At 42.6% G+C, this 17003-nt stretch overlaps 1 protein-coding gene across 1 annotated transcript in view; it reads right to left on the reverse strand.

Annotated features, from left to right (window-relative positions):
• Positions 1–17003, reverse strand: part of LOC134979939 (acyl-coenzyme A thioesterase THEM4-like) — a 170362-nt gene that overhangs the window by 1554 nt on the left and 151805 nt on the right. Inside the window, exon 6 of the mRNA XM_063946547.1 lies at positions 553–677. Within this exon, the coding sequence (XP_063802617.1) occupies positions 553–677 (125 nt within the window). The remainder of the gene's footprint in view (positions 1–552; positions 678–17003) is intronic.

Here is a 17003-nt window from a genome sequence, read left to right on the forward strand (position 1 = left end):
GTGGCGGACCGCCTGCAAACGCAGCCTAGCTGTGGCTGCAGAGGCTCATCCACAGTTGATGCGACCGCAATGAAATTGCAGTCACAGCCACTGAGCAGGCCATTCAGCATGCTGGTCGGCCTTGTCTTGCGATGGGCGGCCCCCAACATGCGATAGAAAGGATTGCAGATTCTGCTAAAAAGCAGAATATGCAATCTTTACTGAATAACCCCCACAGTTCTTCAGGTGTGTACACACAGGCCATATGAGCATCTAATGTATGTGTTAAACCATAAACTGTATAAAATGTACGTCCCTAAAGGAATAACATTGCAATTAATAATACAGAATTTAAGGGGGAGAATTATCAAAGCTTGCAAAGAAAAAATGGAGAGAGATAAAGTTCCAACCAATTAGCTTGTAACTATCATTTTACGGGCTGCATTTGAAAAATTACAGTAGCCGATTGGTTAATACTTTATTGCTCTTCATTTCATCTCTCTGCAAGCTTAGATAAATCTCACCTTTAGGGAGAAAAACAGTGACATTGTGTATGAACTACTTTCTCATTACCGGTTGCCTCTGTGTGAAGGATGAGCTCATCATGGCTGTGGATATGGCAGCTTGAATACACTTTCCGACCTTCTATTTTTTCCACACGGCTGTCCACCAACAATGTGCATCCCAAGGGTACAGGCCTGTCAGGAAAAGTGATACTAGATTAACCTCAGGTTGTATATTGCAAACTCATTATGTATTTATAGTACATACCACACCTTACAGAACAGTTTTGGTTCCAGATCTACTGTTGTGTGTTAACTGTAATCTGAGAATAATCAGCAGCCTTGAAAGATGGCTTTGGATTTGCTGTTTTAGCATTTATTTCTGTTGCTGCTAAAAAAAAAAAACTATTGGTCAAAGGGGATGTGGTTAAAATACCAACAGTCTGGGTCCCAACAGTCAGAAGACCGACGGCGGGTCCCAACGATTAGGAACCTGACACATCTGGGAGGTAAATATCAGGGTTGGGGTTAGGGTTAGACACTAGCGAGAAGGTGCCGGTGTTTCATACCAAATCCAGTCAAAGCTGTCTAATCAGTCTTGCCAAATTGCAGACTAGTAAATCTAGTCCCAGGTCTGTTCTGTAAGGGGAGCTATCATTTGCTCAAAAAAAGAAAAAGTCTTTTTTTGTGGGCAGCTTAAAGTGAATATTGTTTGCTTAAAATGTAACTTTTATTTTGGACTTTTTCAAACAAAGAACAAAGTTGTTGCTCAAAAAGAAGGGCCAGAGAAATCTCTCCAAGACATTTTTAGGTCTGTAAAGGTCTCTTAATACCATAAAATGGAATAAAGTTATTGACCATTACTGCTATGTATAAAATTTTTGAAGGTGAGACTAAGGGGTATATTTACTAAGTTTTAAGTTTTTTAAAAGTAGAGATGTTGCCCATTGCAACCAATTAGATTTCACTTAACATTTATTTAGCTACTTCTAGAAGCTAATAGCTAGAATCTGATTGGTTGCTATGAGCAACAGCTCTACTTCTAAAAAAAACCCTCACACCTTCGTAAATATACCCCTAAGAATTTTAAAGCAACTGTGGTGCTTCTATATATACTTCATTTATTCATCTACGTTATGTAAGGAGGTTACATAATCACAGAGCTTTGACTAGCGGTGTCTGGTATATGATGGGGCTACTGTCAATGATCTAAAAAAAAAATAAAGTGAAGTAAGTAAATTAAACTATTGAATAAAGATTTTTTTGTGCACTGCTTTTTTTAGCAGTGAACAAAAAATCTTTTATTAAATTTGTATAGAAATTTGGAAGTGTTACATACCAAAAATAAATAAATAAATCTAATGTATCAGCCATTTCTACATACCACCTGATTCAGAGCAGCACTCAGTGTCAATATTCATGTAGTTGAGCAGATTTTTTGCAACTGAAAATTGCCGAAAACCCTGACGGCGCATGCATTACACAGAGTGTAAGCATAAATGTGCTGTTTAGATCTAAGGGCCAGATGCATCATCGCTTGGGAAGTGATAAAATGGAGAGCGAAAAAGTGCCAGCCAATCAGGTCTTAACTGCCAGGTCTTAACTGCTGTGTTTGAAAAATGGCAGTTAGGAGCTTATTGGTACTTTTTCAATCTCCATTTTATCACTTTCCAAGTGATGATGCATCTACATGTAAGACAGACAGTGTTAGAAATGTTGCGGAAAAGTTATAGTTACGCACACAAAACGAACATTCCGTGGGCATGTTATTTGAGGGTTGTATACATGTCAATGGAAGCAGCTGCATTACCTGGTGCACAGTCACAGGCATAGGAGGCCATAGTCAGATGGAGAAACTGCACCTGCCCTAGGTCTGTGCAAGCTTTGATGTTGTGATAGCTGGGGGTGTATAAGAATTCACGGACACTAAAGGCCCATATAGACGGGCCGATGCGGGAGAGATGTGTGCTGAGCGAACCGCTCAGCACACATCTCTCCCGCTGCTCAGCACAGCGCGATCTGTGCTGAGCGTGCGGGGGGAGACGGGGGGGGGGCGCTCACTTCACCCAGCGGGTGAAGTGAGCGACCCGCTAGATTGGCCTGCACGGCAGGCCAATCTAGCACCAGCGATAGCGATGTGCGGAGCTGCGCATCGCTATCGCTGTTAGGGCTACACACGGAGCGATCTTGCTGAAAATCTAAACAATCTAGTCAGATTGCTTAGATTATTGCTCCGTGTGTACCCCCCTTAAAAGTGAATGTCTCAGTCCTTGCACATTCAACCGCATGCAGATGGGTGACTGCCAATAGATGCTGCTGCATGCAACCAGCATCAGCCCCCTCGTGTCCTGTTTTTGTACCCACCCTCTATTATATCTTAAGTAACTAGATAAAATCTAAAAGTTGATGCCTCACCAGAAGTATTTTGAACTGTGACTCCCAGTGGTGACTGCACATTGACCAGACTTAAAATTTCTCTCTTCTTCCTCTCAGGTGGATCAGTCATATGCACTACAGGTAACTGATAACTTAATTGTAGTGAAGCAGTAGTACAAAAACAGTCTAGTTTGTGGACACCCACAGAAGGTCAAACTTGGGATTCTTTGTTTTAGACCCAGCTCAAAAAATAGTATCCATGAGAATTAATCAAATATAGAGAAGTGGGTGTGACTCCGCACCAGTCAGGAGAGTAAGAAATCTTAGAAAAGGAAAAAGAAAAAGACCAGCGTTCGTGAAGTTATGTGACTGAGCTGTCACCTTTTAGGCTGCTGGCGGTGCACCATAAAGTCAATGCATAGCTTAAAGTACAGGTGAAGAGAAGAAAGAAGACTTTTTGGTTCTTGCACTCTTGAGAAAAGAAACAAAAAATAGACTAGTATAAGTCTGTAATGTTGTAAAGATATTAAAATATACATTTTAATGAATCAATTTAAAATAAAGGCCCCTTAAAGAAAGTTAAAATGAACTGATGAATATTAATATGTATCTATATGCACGGCAGGAATAGCGGGAGTGGTAGTCCCAATTTTTTGTCTTAAATTGGACTTGGGTCTTAAATTGCACACCTATATATCTCAAATTTAGCTTGAGTGGTGAGAGTACAGAAAGAGTTATAATTATAAATGAGCAGGATGGGTTCCCTGAGAACCGAACCCCCCCAAACTTCACTACCTGAGCCCGGATCTGAGCCCGGCTCGGGTTTTCCTGCCTGACTTGGAAACCAGAACGAGGCAAAACGTCATCATCCCGCTGTCGGATTCTTGCGGGTTTTGGATTCCATATAAGGAGCCGTGCGTTGCCGCCATTTTCACTCCAGTCTCGGAGAGTGTAACGAGAGGACGTGTCTCCGTCGTCAGTGTCTGTGCGGGAGGGAAAGTGGGGTGGCGATTCCAGTGCTGTCTTGTGCTGCTCAGTCCAGTGTAGTGTCTTTGCTGCATCAGTCCAGTCACAGTGGTGGTATCCTCTGCTGCTATATGTCCAGTGTAGCTGTATAAGTCCAGTGCAGTGGTGCTGTGTTGTCCTGCATCAGTCCAGTGGTAGTGTCTTGTGCTGCATAAGTCCAGTCACAGTGGTGGTGTCCTCTGCTGTCATAAGTCCAGTGCTGCTGTATAAGTCCAGTCCAGTGATATTGTGTTGTGCTGCATCAGTCCAGTGGTGGTGTCCTCTGCTGCCATATGTCCAGTGCTGCTGTATAAGTCCAGTCCAGTGGTGGTGTCTTGTGCTGCATCAGCGAGTCACAGTGGTGGTGTCCACTGCTGCCATATGTCCAGTGCTGCTGTATAAGTCCAGTCCAGTGGTGCTGTGTTGTGCTGCATCAGTCCAGTGGTGGTGTCCCTGTGCTGCTGTATAAGTCCAGTGGTACTGCCGTATATGTCCAGTGGTACTGCCGTATATGTCCAGTGATACCGCCGTATATTTCCAGTGATACTGCCGCATATGCCCAGTGATACTGCCATATAAGTCCAGTCTAGTGATACTGCCGTATATGTCCAGTGGTACTGCTGTATATGTCCAGTGGTACTGTTGTATAAATCCAGTGATACTGCCCTATATGTCCAGTGGTACTGCCATATAATTCCAGTGATAATACTGCTGTATATGTCCAGTGGTACTGCTGTATAAATCCAGTGGTACTGGCGTTTGAAGCCAGTTCAGTGATACTGCCGTATATGTCCAGTGATACTGCCGTATATGTCCAGTGATACTGCTGTATATGTCCAGTGGTACTGCCGTATAAATCCAGTGATACTGCCGTATATGTCCAGTGGTACTGCCATATAATTCCAGTGATACTGCCATATATGTCCAGTGGTACTGCCATATTATTCCAGTGATACTGCCGTATATGTCCAGTGGTACTGCCGTATAAATCCAGTGATACTACCATATATGTCCAGTGGTACTGCCATATAATTCCAGTAGCACTGCCGTATATGTCCAGTGGTACTGCTGTATAAATCCAGTAGTACATGCGTATAAATCCAGTCCAGTAATACTGCCGTATATGTCCAGTGATACTGCCATATATGTCCAGTGGTACTGTCGTATACATCCAGTCCAGTGATACTGCCGTATATGTCCAGTGGTACTGTCATATAAATCCAGTGATACTGCCATATATGTCTAGTGGTACTGCCATATTTTATTCCAGTGATACTGCCGTATATGTCCAGTGGTACTGCCGTATAAATCCAGTGATACTACCATATATGTCCAGTGGTACTGCCATATAATTCCAGTAGCACTGCCGTATATGTCCAGTGATACTGGTGAATAAGTCCAGTGGTACTGCAGTATAATTCCAGTGATACTGCCGTATAAATCCAGTCCAGTGGTACTGCCTTGTAAGTCCAGTGATACTGCTGTATAAATCCAGTCCAGTTGTACTTTCATATAATTCCAGTGGTACTGCCATATAAGTCAAGTGGTACTGTCCTGTGCTCTATATTATTTACTCCATTTAAAAGGGTTAGTAATATTTAATCCAAATATTTTTTACAGGGTTTGCCCTGTGTGGTGTAGATATACGCTGTCCTGTGCTGCATATTGTGTTATAAAACTCCAGAAAAATAATGGAGAACAAAAATTTGGAGGATAAAATAGGGAAAATATCAAGAACCACTTCCTCCTAGTGCTGAAGCTGCTGCCACTAGTCATGAGATAGATGATCAAATGCCATCAATGTCATCTGCCAAGGCCAATGCCCAATGTGATAGTAGAGGGCATGTAAAATCCAAAAAGCCAAATTTCAGTAAAAATACCCCCCAAAGAATGTGAAATAGTCTGAGGAGAAACGTAAATTTGTCAATATGCCATTTACGACACGGAGTGGCAAGGAACGGCTAAGTTCCTGGCCTATGTTCATGACTAGTGGTTCAGCTTCACATGACGATGGAAGCCGTCATCCTCCCTGTGCATTCTAAGATGGTATCACAAATCCCAAAGGAAAACCCAAGTGTGTTGGTGGTTCCGATGCCTGACCTTACCAACACTGGACGGGAAGAGGTGGCTCCTTCCAGCATTTGCACGCCCTCTGCAAGTGCAGGAAGTAGCACCCACAGTCCAGTTTCTGATATTCAAATTGAAGATGTCACTGTTGAAGTACACCAGGATGAGGATATGGGTGTTGCTGGCTCTGAGGAGGAAGTTGACGATGAGGACTCTGATGGTGATGTGGTTTGTTTAAATCAGGCACCGGGGGAGACAGTTGTTGTCCGTGGGATTAATAAGCCCATTGTGATTCCTAGGCGAAATACCAAAAAAGCCACCTCTTCGGTGTAGAATTATTTCTCCACAAATCCAGACAATAGGTGTCAAGCCATGTGTTGTCTCTGTCAATCCGTAATAAGTAGGGTTAACCACCTAGGAACATCCTGCCTTATACGTCAACTGCTGCGCATTCATCAGAAGTCACTGTCAAGTTCAGAAACTTTGGGTAAGAGCATAAGCAGTCCACTGAAACCTAAATCTCTACTTCCTCTTGTACCCAAGCTCCTGCAAGCCACACCACCAACTCCCTCAATGTCAACTTCCTCAGTCAGGAACATCAGTAGTCCTGCAGGCTATGTCACTGGCAAGACTGAGGAGTCCTCTCATAACCGGGATTCCTCCGGAGGATCCTTGCGTGGTACGCCTACTAATGCTGTTGCTGCCGCTGCTGTGGTTGCTGCTGGGAGTCGAACATCATACCAGAGGGGAAGTCAGAAGACCACTTGTACTACTTCAAGTAAGGAACTGACTGTCCAACAGTCCTTGGTAAGGAAGATGAAATATGACAGCAGTCATCCTGTTGCAAAGCGGAAAACTGAGGCTTTGACAGCTATGTTGGTGTTAGACGTGTGTCCGGTATCCACCATTTGTTCAGTGGGATTTAGAAAACTGATGGAGGTATTGTGTTTCCGGTACCAAATTCCATCTAGATTGCACTTCACTAGGCAGGCGATACCGAGAATGTACAGAGACATCAGAAAAAGTGTCCTCAGTGTCCTAAAAAATGCAGTTGTACCCACTGTCCACTTAACCATGGACATGTGGACAAGAGGAACAGGGCAGACTAAGGACTATATGAATGTGACAGCCCACTGGGTAGATATATGGCCTCCCCGAAACAACAACAGCAGTGGTACCAGTAGCAGCATCTCATAAATGCCAACTCGTTCCTAGGCAGGCTACGCTATGTATCACCGCTTTCCGTAAGAGGCACACTGCTGACAACCTATTACGGAAACTGAGGGACATCATCACACAATGGCTTACCCCACTTAGACTCTCCTGGGGATTTGTGATTTTGGACAATGCTGCCAATATTGTGCATGCATTACATCTGGGCAAATTCCAGCACATCCCATGTTTTGCACATACAATTAGTTTGGTGGTGTAGAATTTTTTGAAATATGACAGGGGCATGCAGGAGATGCTGTCGGTGGCCCGAAAAATTGCGGGCCACTTTCGACATTCAACCACTGTGTGCCGAAGACTGGAGTGCCAGAAAACACTCCTGAACCTGCCCTGCCATCACCTGAAGCAAGAGGTGGTAACGAGGTGGAATTCAACCCTCTATATGCTTCAGAGGATGGAGGAGCAGCAAAAGGCCATTCAAGCCTATACATCTGCCTACGATATCCTAGTTTTAAAGCCTACGTTGTATCTCTCTTTCCGGCAGACACAAGTCTGCAGAGGTTCAATGACCTGCTGGTGAGAAAATTGTCAACTCAAGCGGAACGTGACCCAGCAACAGCTCCTCCTTCATTTTCTCCCGCAAGTGGGGCTGCGAGAAAATGGCTAAGATTTCCTAGCCCACCCGCTGGCGGTGATGCAGGGCTGTCAGGAGCGAGTGCTGACATCTGGTCCGGACTGAAGGACCTGACAACGATTTCTGACGTCTACTGTCACTGCATATGATTCTGTCACCATTGAAAGAATTGTGGAGGATTATATGAGTGACAGCATCCAAGAAGGCATGTCTACTGGCAGGAAAAAGAGGCAATTTGGATTCCCTTGCACAAACTGGCATTATTTTACCTAAGTTGCCACCCCCCCCCCCCCCCCCCCTCCAGTGTGTACTCTGAAAGAGTGTTTACTGCAGCCGGTAACCTGGTCATTGATCGGTATAGGAAGTTACTTCCACAAAATGTGGGGAAGATGATGTTCATCAAAATTAATGATAAATTCCTCCAGGAAGACCTTTACAAGCAATTGCCTACAGAAAGTACACGGGGACCTGTGATGTTGGATTCCAGTGGGGACGAATTAATACTCTGTGAGGAGGAGGATGTACACACTGAAATGGGTGAGGAGTCAGAGAATGAGGATGAGGTCGACATCTTGCCTTTGTAGAGCCAGTTTGTGCAAAGAGAGATTGATTGCTTCTTTTTTGGTGAGGGCTCAAACAAACCAGTCATTTCAGCCACAGTCGTGTGGCAGACCCTGTCGCTGAAATGATTGGTTTTTTAAAGTGTGCATGTCATGTTTATACAACATAAGGGTGGGTGGAAGGGCCAAGGACAATTCCATCTTGAACCTCCTTTTCTTCTTTGCAACATGTGCTGTTTGGGGATTAGTTTTTGAAAGTGCCATTCTGTCTGACACTGCCGTACAACTCCAGGGGTACTGCCGTATAAATTCAGGGGTACTGCTGTATAAGTCCAGTCCAGTGGTGCTGTCTTGTGCTGCATCAGTCCAGTGGTGGTGTCTTGTGCTGCCATAAGTCCAGTGGTGGTGTCCTGTGCTGTATAGTATTTACTCCAAATAAAAGGGTCATATACATTACTTATATTATTATCCAAATGATTTTTACAGTGTTTGCCCTGTGTGGTGTAGGGGTACACTCGCCTGTGCTGCATATTATTATAATAGCTCCAAATAAAAGGGTTATTATTATCCTAACTAAATGTACATGCTTTGCCGTATGTGTGTGTGGTTTAGGGGTATGCTCTCTTGTGCCACAAATACTGTGCGTGTTTTGCATCTGGGCATATTCCAGCACGTCCCATGTTGTTTGTTCCGCACACTTGTGTCGCTTAGCTTAGTCTTACAGCTACCTCATTGCACCTCTTTTTCTTCTTTGCATGATGTGCTGTTTTGGGCCTAGTTTATTTAAGTGCCATCCTGTCTGCAACTGCAGTGCCACTCCTAGATGGGCCAGGTGTTTGTGCCGCACACTTGTGTCGGTTAGCTTAGACTAGAGATGAGCGGGTTCGGTTCGTCGAGATCCAAACCCCCCCAAACTTCACGTGGTTTACACAGGTCCGAGGCAGCCTTGGTTCTTCCCGCCTTGCTTGGTTAACCCGAACGAGGCCGAACGTCATCATCCCGCTGTTGGATTCTCGCAATATTCGTATTCCATATAAAGAACCGCGCGTCGCCGCAATTTTCACTCGTGCATTGTAGATTGAGCGGAGAGGACGTGGCTACGTTAGTAGATAAAGACCACCTTTTTGTCAAAGTGACAGGTACCACGCCCCTTTCTCCTGTGGCACGCCCCCTTTAATATTAAATTATAGTGTTTTATATCGCTTTTATATAAAATTTAATATAAAATTTATAGAGTTTGATATTAAACTGTATTAAAAGATAATGGCTTTGAAAAGAGTGTCACGTAACACCAGTCACAGAATGTCACGCAATGCAGCGCGTCAAATCAATCGGCTGAAAGATGCATATTACACAGTGTTAAAACCAGGTAGTTTTAGCGGCATTGATAAATATTATGGGTCGGTTAAAAATAAATTTAAAAGATCCGACGTAAGAAAGTGGTTACAAGAACAAGACGCATACACGTTGCACAAACCGGCAAGAAAAAACTATAAAAGGATCATGATTTGTGTATCGGGTGTAAATCAACAGTGGCAATGCGATTTGGTTTCGCTGATAGATCTGTCAAAATACAACGATGGTATTAAATACATATTAACAGTCATTGATATATTCAGTAAGAGGGCCTGGGCTGAAAGTCTGACCACTAAGAACGCCGCAACAGTCGCTAATGCTTTTGAAAAAATATTCCAGCGGGGTGCTGTGCCGATGAAGCTACAAACCGATAACGGTAAAGAATTTCTAAACAGAAACCTAAAAAAGTTGTTAGAAAAATACGTTATAAATCATTTCACAACCAATAACGATGTGAAAGCTGCTGTTATAGAGCGCTTCAATAGGACTTTAAAAACACGAATGTGGCGCTATTTCACGGCAAAGAATACCTACAGATATATAGATGTTTTACAAGACTTTATACGCAGCTATAATAACACATACCATAGAATGATTAAGGGGGTAATTCCAAGTTGATCGCAGCAGGAAATTTTTTAGCAATTGGGCAAAACCATGTGCACTGCAGGGGAGGCAGATATAACATGTGCAGAGAGAGTTAGATTTGGGTGTGGTGTGTTCAATCTGCAATCTAAATTGCAGTGTAAAAATAAAGCAGCCAGTATTTACCCTGCACAGAAACAAAATAACCCACCCAAATCTAACTCTCTCTGCACATGTTATATCTGCCTCCCCTGCAGTGCACATGGTTTTGCCCAACTGCTAAAAAATTTCCTGCTGCGATCAGCTTGGAATTACCCCCTAAGTGCGCTCCAAACAATGTGAATGACTCTAATGCATTGAGTGTCTTCAAAACGACCTACGGTGATTACTTTAGAAGTAAGAAAGCCCCCGTTTGTTTAGGAATCGGTGACCACATCCATATTTCTAAATATAAGGGCATATTTCAGAAAGGCTACGAACAGTGTTTTTCTGAGGAGATATTTGTTGTACATAGTGTGAACACTAATGGGCTTAAGCCGCTTTATAAGTTGACAGATCTGTACGGTGAAGTTATAACAGGTAGTTTTTACCCCGAAGAGCTTCAAAGCATACCAAAAAACTATAACAGGGTTTACAATGTGGAAAAGATTTTAAAACATAAGACGGTCAGAGGCCGAAAATACGCGTTAGTCAAGTGGCGCGGGTACCCCGCAAAATGTAACAGTTGGGTCGCGGTATCGGTTATAAAAGACATATAAAGCTCATCACTATCTAAACAAGACGAGCGATGGATGACAAGTCGTTCTACATAACCTTACCCAACAACGCCTCTGCGGTTACTTTCCCGCAAAATAAGATTTCTAACTATACGACAAAATTGGCTAAACCGATAGACTTAAATGGCGAATGGGAAGAAGCACTTACTGAGATACAATATCAGCACACGTGCAATACATTGGATTTACAAGATTGTAGACTGCAATTATCATGGGATGGAACGGCGGATCAGCCGGTGGCGAGAGTCGCAAGTTTGTGCATTAAACCGGGTTTTTATGAAACAATCGAAGCGCTACTGAGCGTAATCAACACTGAAATTGTACAACTGAAACTGGACGTTGGATTAAGACTAACGTACGATCCGTTTGCACGTGTTGTAACATGCGACAGTAAGCTGTTGTATCAAATCCACGCCGGTTCTAAGCTGACATGGATACTGGGTTTACAACCTAAAACTAAGATTTCTAAACCATGCGCCGACATCAAAGGCGGCCAATATACGATGTACGTGTACACAGACATTATCGAACACCAGCGGGTCAGGGATAGCTATGTACCGCTACTTCGCACTGTTGAAATGAAGGGTTATAACAATGAGGTGGTCACAATACGATACGAGAAGCCCGATTACGTACCATTGTGCAAAACACATTTTGACACGATAGCCATAGAGATAAAGAACGACCAGAACGAGAACATGGCATTTAAGTTTGGGAAAGCGATCGTGAAGCTACACTTCAGATGCCGCAAAACTGAATTTTATTAACTAATCAGAATGGTCGCTGTTAAAAATTATGGCGATCCGGGTCTCTACGCGCAATATTATAAATCTCAAACCGGTAATGGATTACCAGGTTTTCACGGCAGCGCGTACATGTATGGCTGCGGTTTAGGCGGTACTTTTCGAAGTCTTTTCAGAAATGCTGTTCCTCTTTTCTGGAGAGGTTTGGAGTTAGCTAAACCGCATATGAAGACCGCGGCACGTAATATAGCGAAAGATGTTATCGGACAAGCCACAACGGCCGTGGTGAATAAGATACACGATGCGAACCAAGCAAAACAAGACGGTTCAGGACTAATATATACAAGAAAAAGCGTGTCTAAAAGAAAGCGAACGCGTATGATAGCGCTTCCGCCTTGGGACATACCCTTTTTAAATAAAAACCAGAGACGACGCAACTCAAAGAAGAAGAGAAAGCCGAAGCGCACCGTTGGTGATAATTTTAAACATGTCTTTCATACACCACGAGTCCGTCGAATGTGCAAAAACAGAGCTGGATCTTTTTGACGTGCCCTCGACACAAACTAGCATAGAGAAAAGTCTATACGTCGAAGTTCAACCTTTAGAGGCGTTATCCGACACAGCTCCGCTTGAATTTTATATAGCTGCCAGCGGTGAACACTACTTCGATCTGAACAACACGCTGTTGTATGTGACGTGCAAGATCGTACGAACCGATAACACACCAATACTGCAAGGTGTGCGGGTCGCACTTATTAATTACCCCATAGCGACTTTATTCAACCAAGTGGATGTAACTTTGGGCGACAGGCTCATATCACAATCCAACAATCTTTACGCGTACCGCACGTACATTGAGACTATATTGAATTACAGCTCGGATGCTTTGTCAACAAAGCACACAACAGGATTATTTTACAAAGATTCGGCTGGAGAATTTAACAACACGGCGCTGGACGGCCCGAATACGGGGTTCAAAAAACGAGCAGGCGGAACAGAGCAGAGTCGCATGGTTGAATTGCTAGGACCGCTTCACTGCGACCTTTTCCATCAACATAAACTAATTTTAAACACCGTTGATATGAAGATTAAACTAACCAGAAACAAAGACGCATTCTGCTTAATGTCGTCTGAAGCGGATGCCTTTAAAATACAGATCACAGCCGCGTCCTTGTTCGTGAAAAGAGTGCAGGGCTCACCGGCCGTGCGGATTGGGCACGCGCAGGCCCTGTTAAACGGTAACGCGAAATATACGCGATTGACCGCGTTGGGATGAAAATCTTTAGCGTACCAGCAGGCAGTAGAGTATTTAATCTAGAAAATCTATTTTTAGGTCAAGTGCCGAAAACCGTTATAGCCAGTTTTGTGGATAACGAATCATTTTCAGGAATCCATAACCGGAATCCCCTTTGCTTTGAACATAAAAATGTAAGTTTTGCGTCCTTTTATCTGGATGGAACACCGCACCCCGCCAAACCATTTCAACCCGACTTTGAACGCGGTAATGCTGTAAGAGAGTATATGTCACTCATACAGATCACAAATAAACATAAATCTGACAATGGTATACTGATTGACCGCGAAAAGAGTACCTCAGAGGCTACACGCTATTTGCTTTTGATCTTTCACCTGAACAGGAGTGTGGAGAACACCTTTCCCTGATAAGAACAGGCAATCTACGTGCCGAATTCCGCTTTGCAGAAGCGTTGGACCGGACAGTCAATGTGATAATATACGCTCTATTTGATAACATCATCGAAATTAATCAAAGGCGCGATGTGCTGTACGATTATCTATAAATGAAATAAACTAACACTACGCTGCTGAAAAAATGAACACATTACAGATAAACTGTATTCTATACGCTGTGCAAAGCACATGACATATTTTTAAAGGCACGTATCCGTGCGATATGTTAACGGTCGTTAAAATGGCTCAATACCCCTGCGCATTTGTAATCAATACGCATAGCAGCGGGCAGCCGGGAGAGCACTGGTTGGCCGTTTATTTTAACGAACAGCGTGAATGTTACTTTTTTGATTCTTACGGGTTAGCCCCTGACAGCCTCCTATTCCCAAAAGCAATAATACATTTTTTAAACTTGAATTCAAAAAGTATTTATCACCAAAATAAACAGTTGCAAAATTTTAACAGCACCGTTTGCGGTCAATATTGCGTATACTTTATATTTTACATGTGTAAAAATTACAAATATGTGGATGTACTGGCCCGTTTTAGTGATGACACAAAACGTAATGATTGTTTTGTTTCAAATTTTGTAAGACGGCTCCCAAGAAGTCATTGTCTGAGTCATTATGCAGATAGATATATACAGAATTATGTAACTTGTAACCAACGTTGTGTGTGAAGCGTTTTATGTACAACGCGGCATAACTATGGCACGTTGTACATAAAACGTTTGACACACAACGTTGTGTGTGAAGCGTATTACGTACAATGCTGTATTGTTTGTGTACCTTGTAATCAACATTCTGTTTGATGCGTTTTATGTACATTGTATCATATCTATGATGTTTTTCTAATAAACAATGTTGTTTATTAAACTTTATATCGCGTGATTGAAATTTCTTCCGTTTACAGCAATAGAAACAAAGAACAAAACGTTGTTTTATAAATCATAAGTATATTTTATTGATATATATAACACGGTAAAGACACACATTTAAAACATTACATAAAATATTATTGACATAAGTTAAACATTGTGGCGCAAAATGCCAACACAAAATACAGTGTATAAAAATAGTATAAATTAGTTATGTTATAGTTTCAGCCACTGTGAATCCTGAAATAGATTTACGGATCTTTTCCTAGGCAGTAAGTACCCATGCGGCATTGTTAACCCTGGGGGACTTAAAACATTTATTCGACTTTTGTTAAGGGTTTGTAGTGACATGGGCGATGTCACAGCGCCATCAGAGTCCTCCTGCTTCTTGGCTTTTAAGCGATCTAGGTACATTCTATTTACCGCATTGCCTATGACAGTTGAGGGAATATTTAATTCAGACATAGCATGCATAAATTCAGGCCAACCGTTCGGTGTATTACGGCTCGACACACCGTGGCTTTGCGTGATGCTTCTTATTAAATCTAACATGTTGGAACCTGGTACAGCGCTGCCTTTGTACAGAATCTCCCCTTTACTATTCCAGTCTGTGATGTGTTTAGAGCGTGTCATTTTACTCAATAGTATTTCACAGTTTTTTTTATACCGGGCATTAACACCGCTCAAAAGCTCATGATAAACAGCATCGGGCGCAACAGGTTGTGTCGTGTTATTTGATTCATCAACAGATTTTGCAATGGGGGATAAAACAGCTAAAGTTGACATTTCACTATCAGCCTGTTTACTCAACACCAGATATCTCTGCAACAATGTTGTATATTGCTTTGCTTTTTCATATTCTGATAAATCGTTATTCTGTAGTATTTTCACGATCTCTACATCTAGACCGCGCGTTGCTGTTTTACGTATGTCGTCGCTGTTCGGCTTGTTATGTAAACAGTCTATCTGATTCTGAGGCACCAGATACATTTTCCCAGCGTACTCCATCAGCGATTAGACAATAGTCCTGTAATTTGCGGTATAGCAAAACCAAGCAGCGAACCGATAAAACCACCCGACTGTTTAACCAACCTCTTCTTTTTTCCAATGGCACATTTATTATTACAAAGTGATTTTATAAGCTCTTGCTTCTTTTTAAGGTAGTTCAACTGTCGTTGAGGCAGCGGTATTTTACCTTTAAGCGTGTTGAGCGCTATCTCACAAATAGCCGTGACTAAATTGTTTGAAGCGTTGGATAAAATAGCGTTTCTTTGGGTTGGTGTTGCTTTAATTAACGTTTTTAAAAGCGCCCAATTACGTCTTATCCGTCCCGACATGTTCACCATTGTGAGAATGACAACGAATGACTAAAGGTTGTACGGTTATAGCTTTATAGAACCGCGCTTCTTAATGACAAAAGCGACTTGTGTGTCTGGTGGGAATAAACCGCTTCATAAACGATAATCGTCAAGAGCGTTATTTCTTAAATCAACCAGTAATACCCATAAGGGGCCGACGCCGCGGATTCATAGGATTCGAGAAAAAAAACGATGTTTCGATGGGTACATTTGTCTAGCCAGAATGCCCACCTGCATTTTATCCCTGGGGTTTTTGAACAGGACCATATATTTTGTGTTTAAATGTATAGTCCTGCTCTTTTTACCTTGACAAAATATGTTTTGGACAGGGTACAGGATACTGAGATTACGATGGTGTACATACTTTGTGAAAGCTTTCTCAACCTCACAATTATTACTAGCCGCGTCCATCAGATCATCAATCACTGTTAAATTAATCTTATCAGGGGGAAAAAGTAGATCATCGCTAAAAGACTCTGGTAAACCCTCTATAAAACGCATACTGGGGTAATCACGCAGAAGTTGGTCATATATAGGCTGCCAACAGGTGTAAAACCAAACAACATTATCAGGTACATGAGTCATATGTGTTGCAGCGTGCTGCAACAACGTTTTCACAAAATAACTATTACCCGAATTGGACGATCCCGCTAAAATACAGGAGAAAGGGTGCTGAAATCTGGTGTCCATCTTAATAGCCGAATGGCAGTGTTGTGAAGTTGTCCGTAAGAGACCGTTTAGTATAAACACACCTTTGCGTCTTCTGCAAAGTACGCGTCTCTATCTGCCAGCACTTTTTCACACGTACTATACCAGGTTGATGGATCACAACCTTTTTCTGGTCGTCGCCTTCGGGGTTTAAAGGATAATCTAAGACCAGTTCTTTCAGGTTGTCAAAGTTAACGTGCTGCGCATTATCAACATTGAGCGTTATACCTTTAACTTTTAAACAGGTCTTTCCGTTGTTTAGTCGATAGCCGTATGACTTGGGACCGGCCGAGACAAATTCTGTTATATGGGTGCCAGTGGGTAGTTCGCTAGTCAACTCGCCTAAATAATCACCCAATGGTGGGCTCCAGTCACCGGGTCTACTGACAAAAACTACAGAATCTGTGTCGTGATAAAGACATCTATCTTGTAATCTATCCAGTAGTTTGTACAGTTCAACACGAGCATAAGCAGTTGTAAGATGGCTATAGTTACATTTTAAATTGCGCCCCTGGTGTAATGGTCTTTGGCATACTTCCAATTTACCATAACGGCATCATCGTCAACAAAGTCCAAAGCGGACACATCATAGTACGGTAAGAACACGTATTCAAAAAGTT

Source organism: Pseudophryne corroboree, chromosome 12 (assembly GCF_028390025.1).
Source record: "Pseudophryne corroboree isolate aPseCor3 chromosome 12, aPseCor3.hap2, whole genome shotgun sequence".
NCBI classification, from domain to species: domain Eukaryota; kingdom Metazoa; phylum Chordata; class Amphibia; order Anura; family Myobatrachidae; genus Pseudophryne; species Pseudophryne corroboree.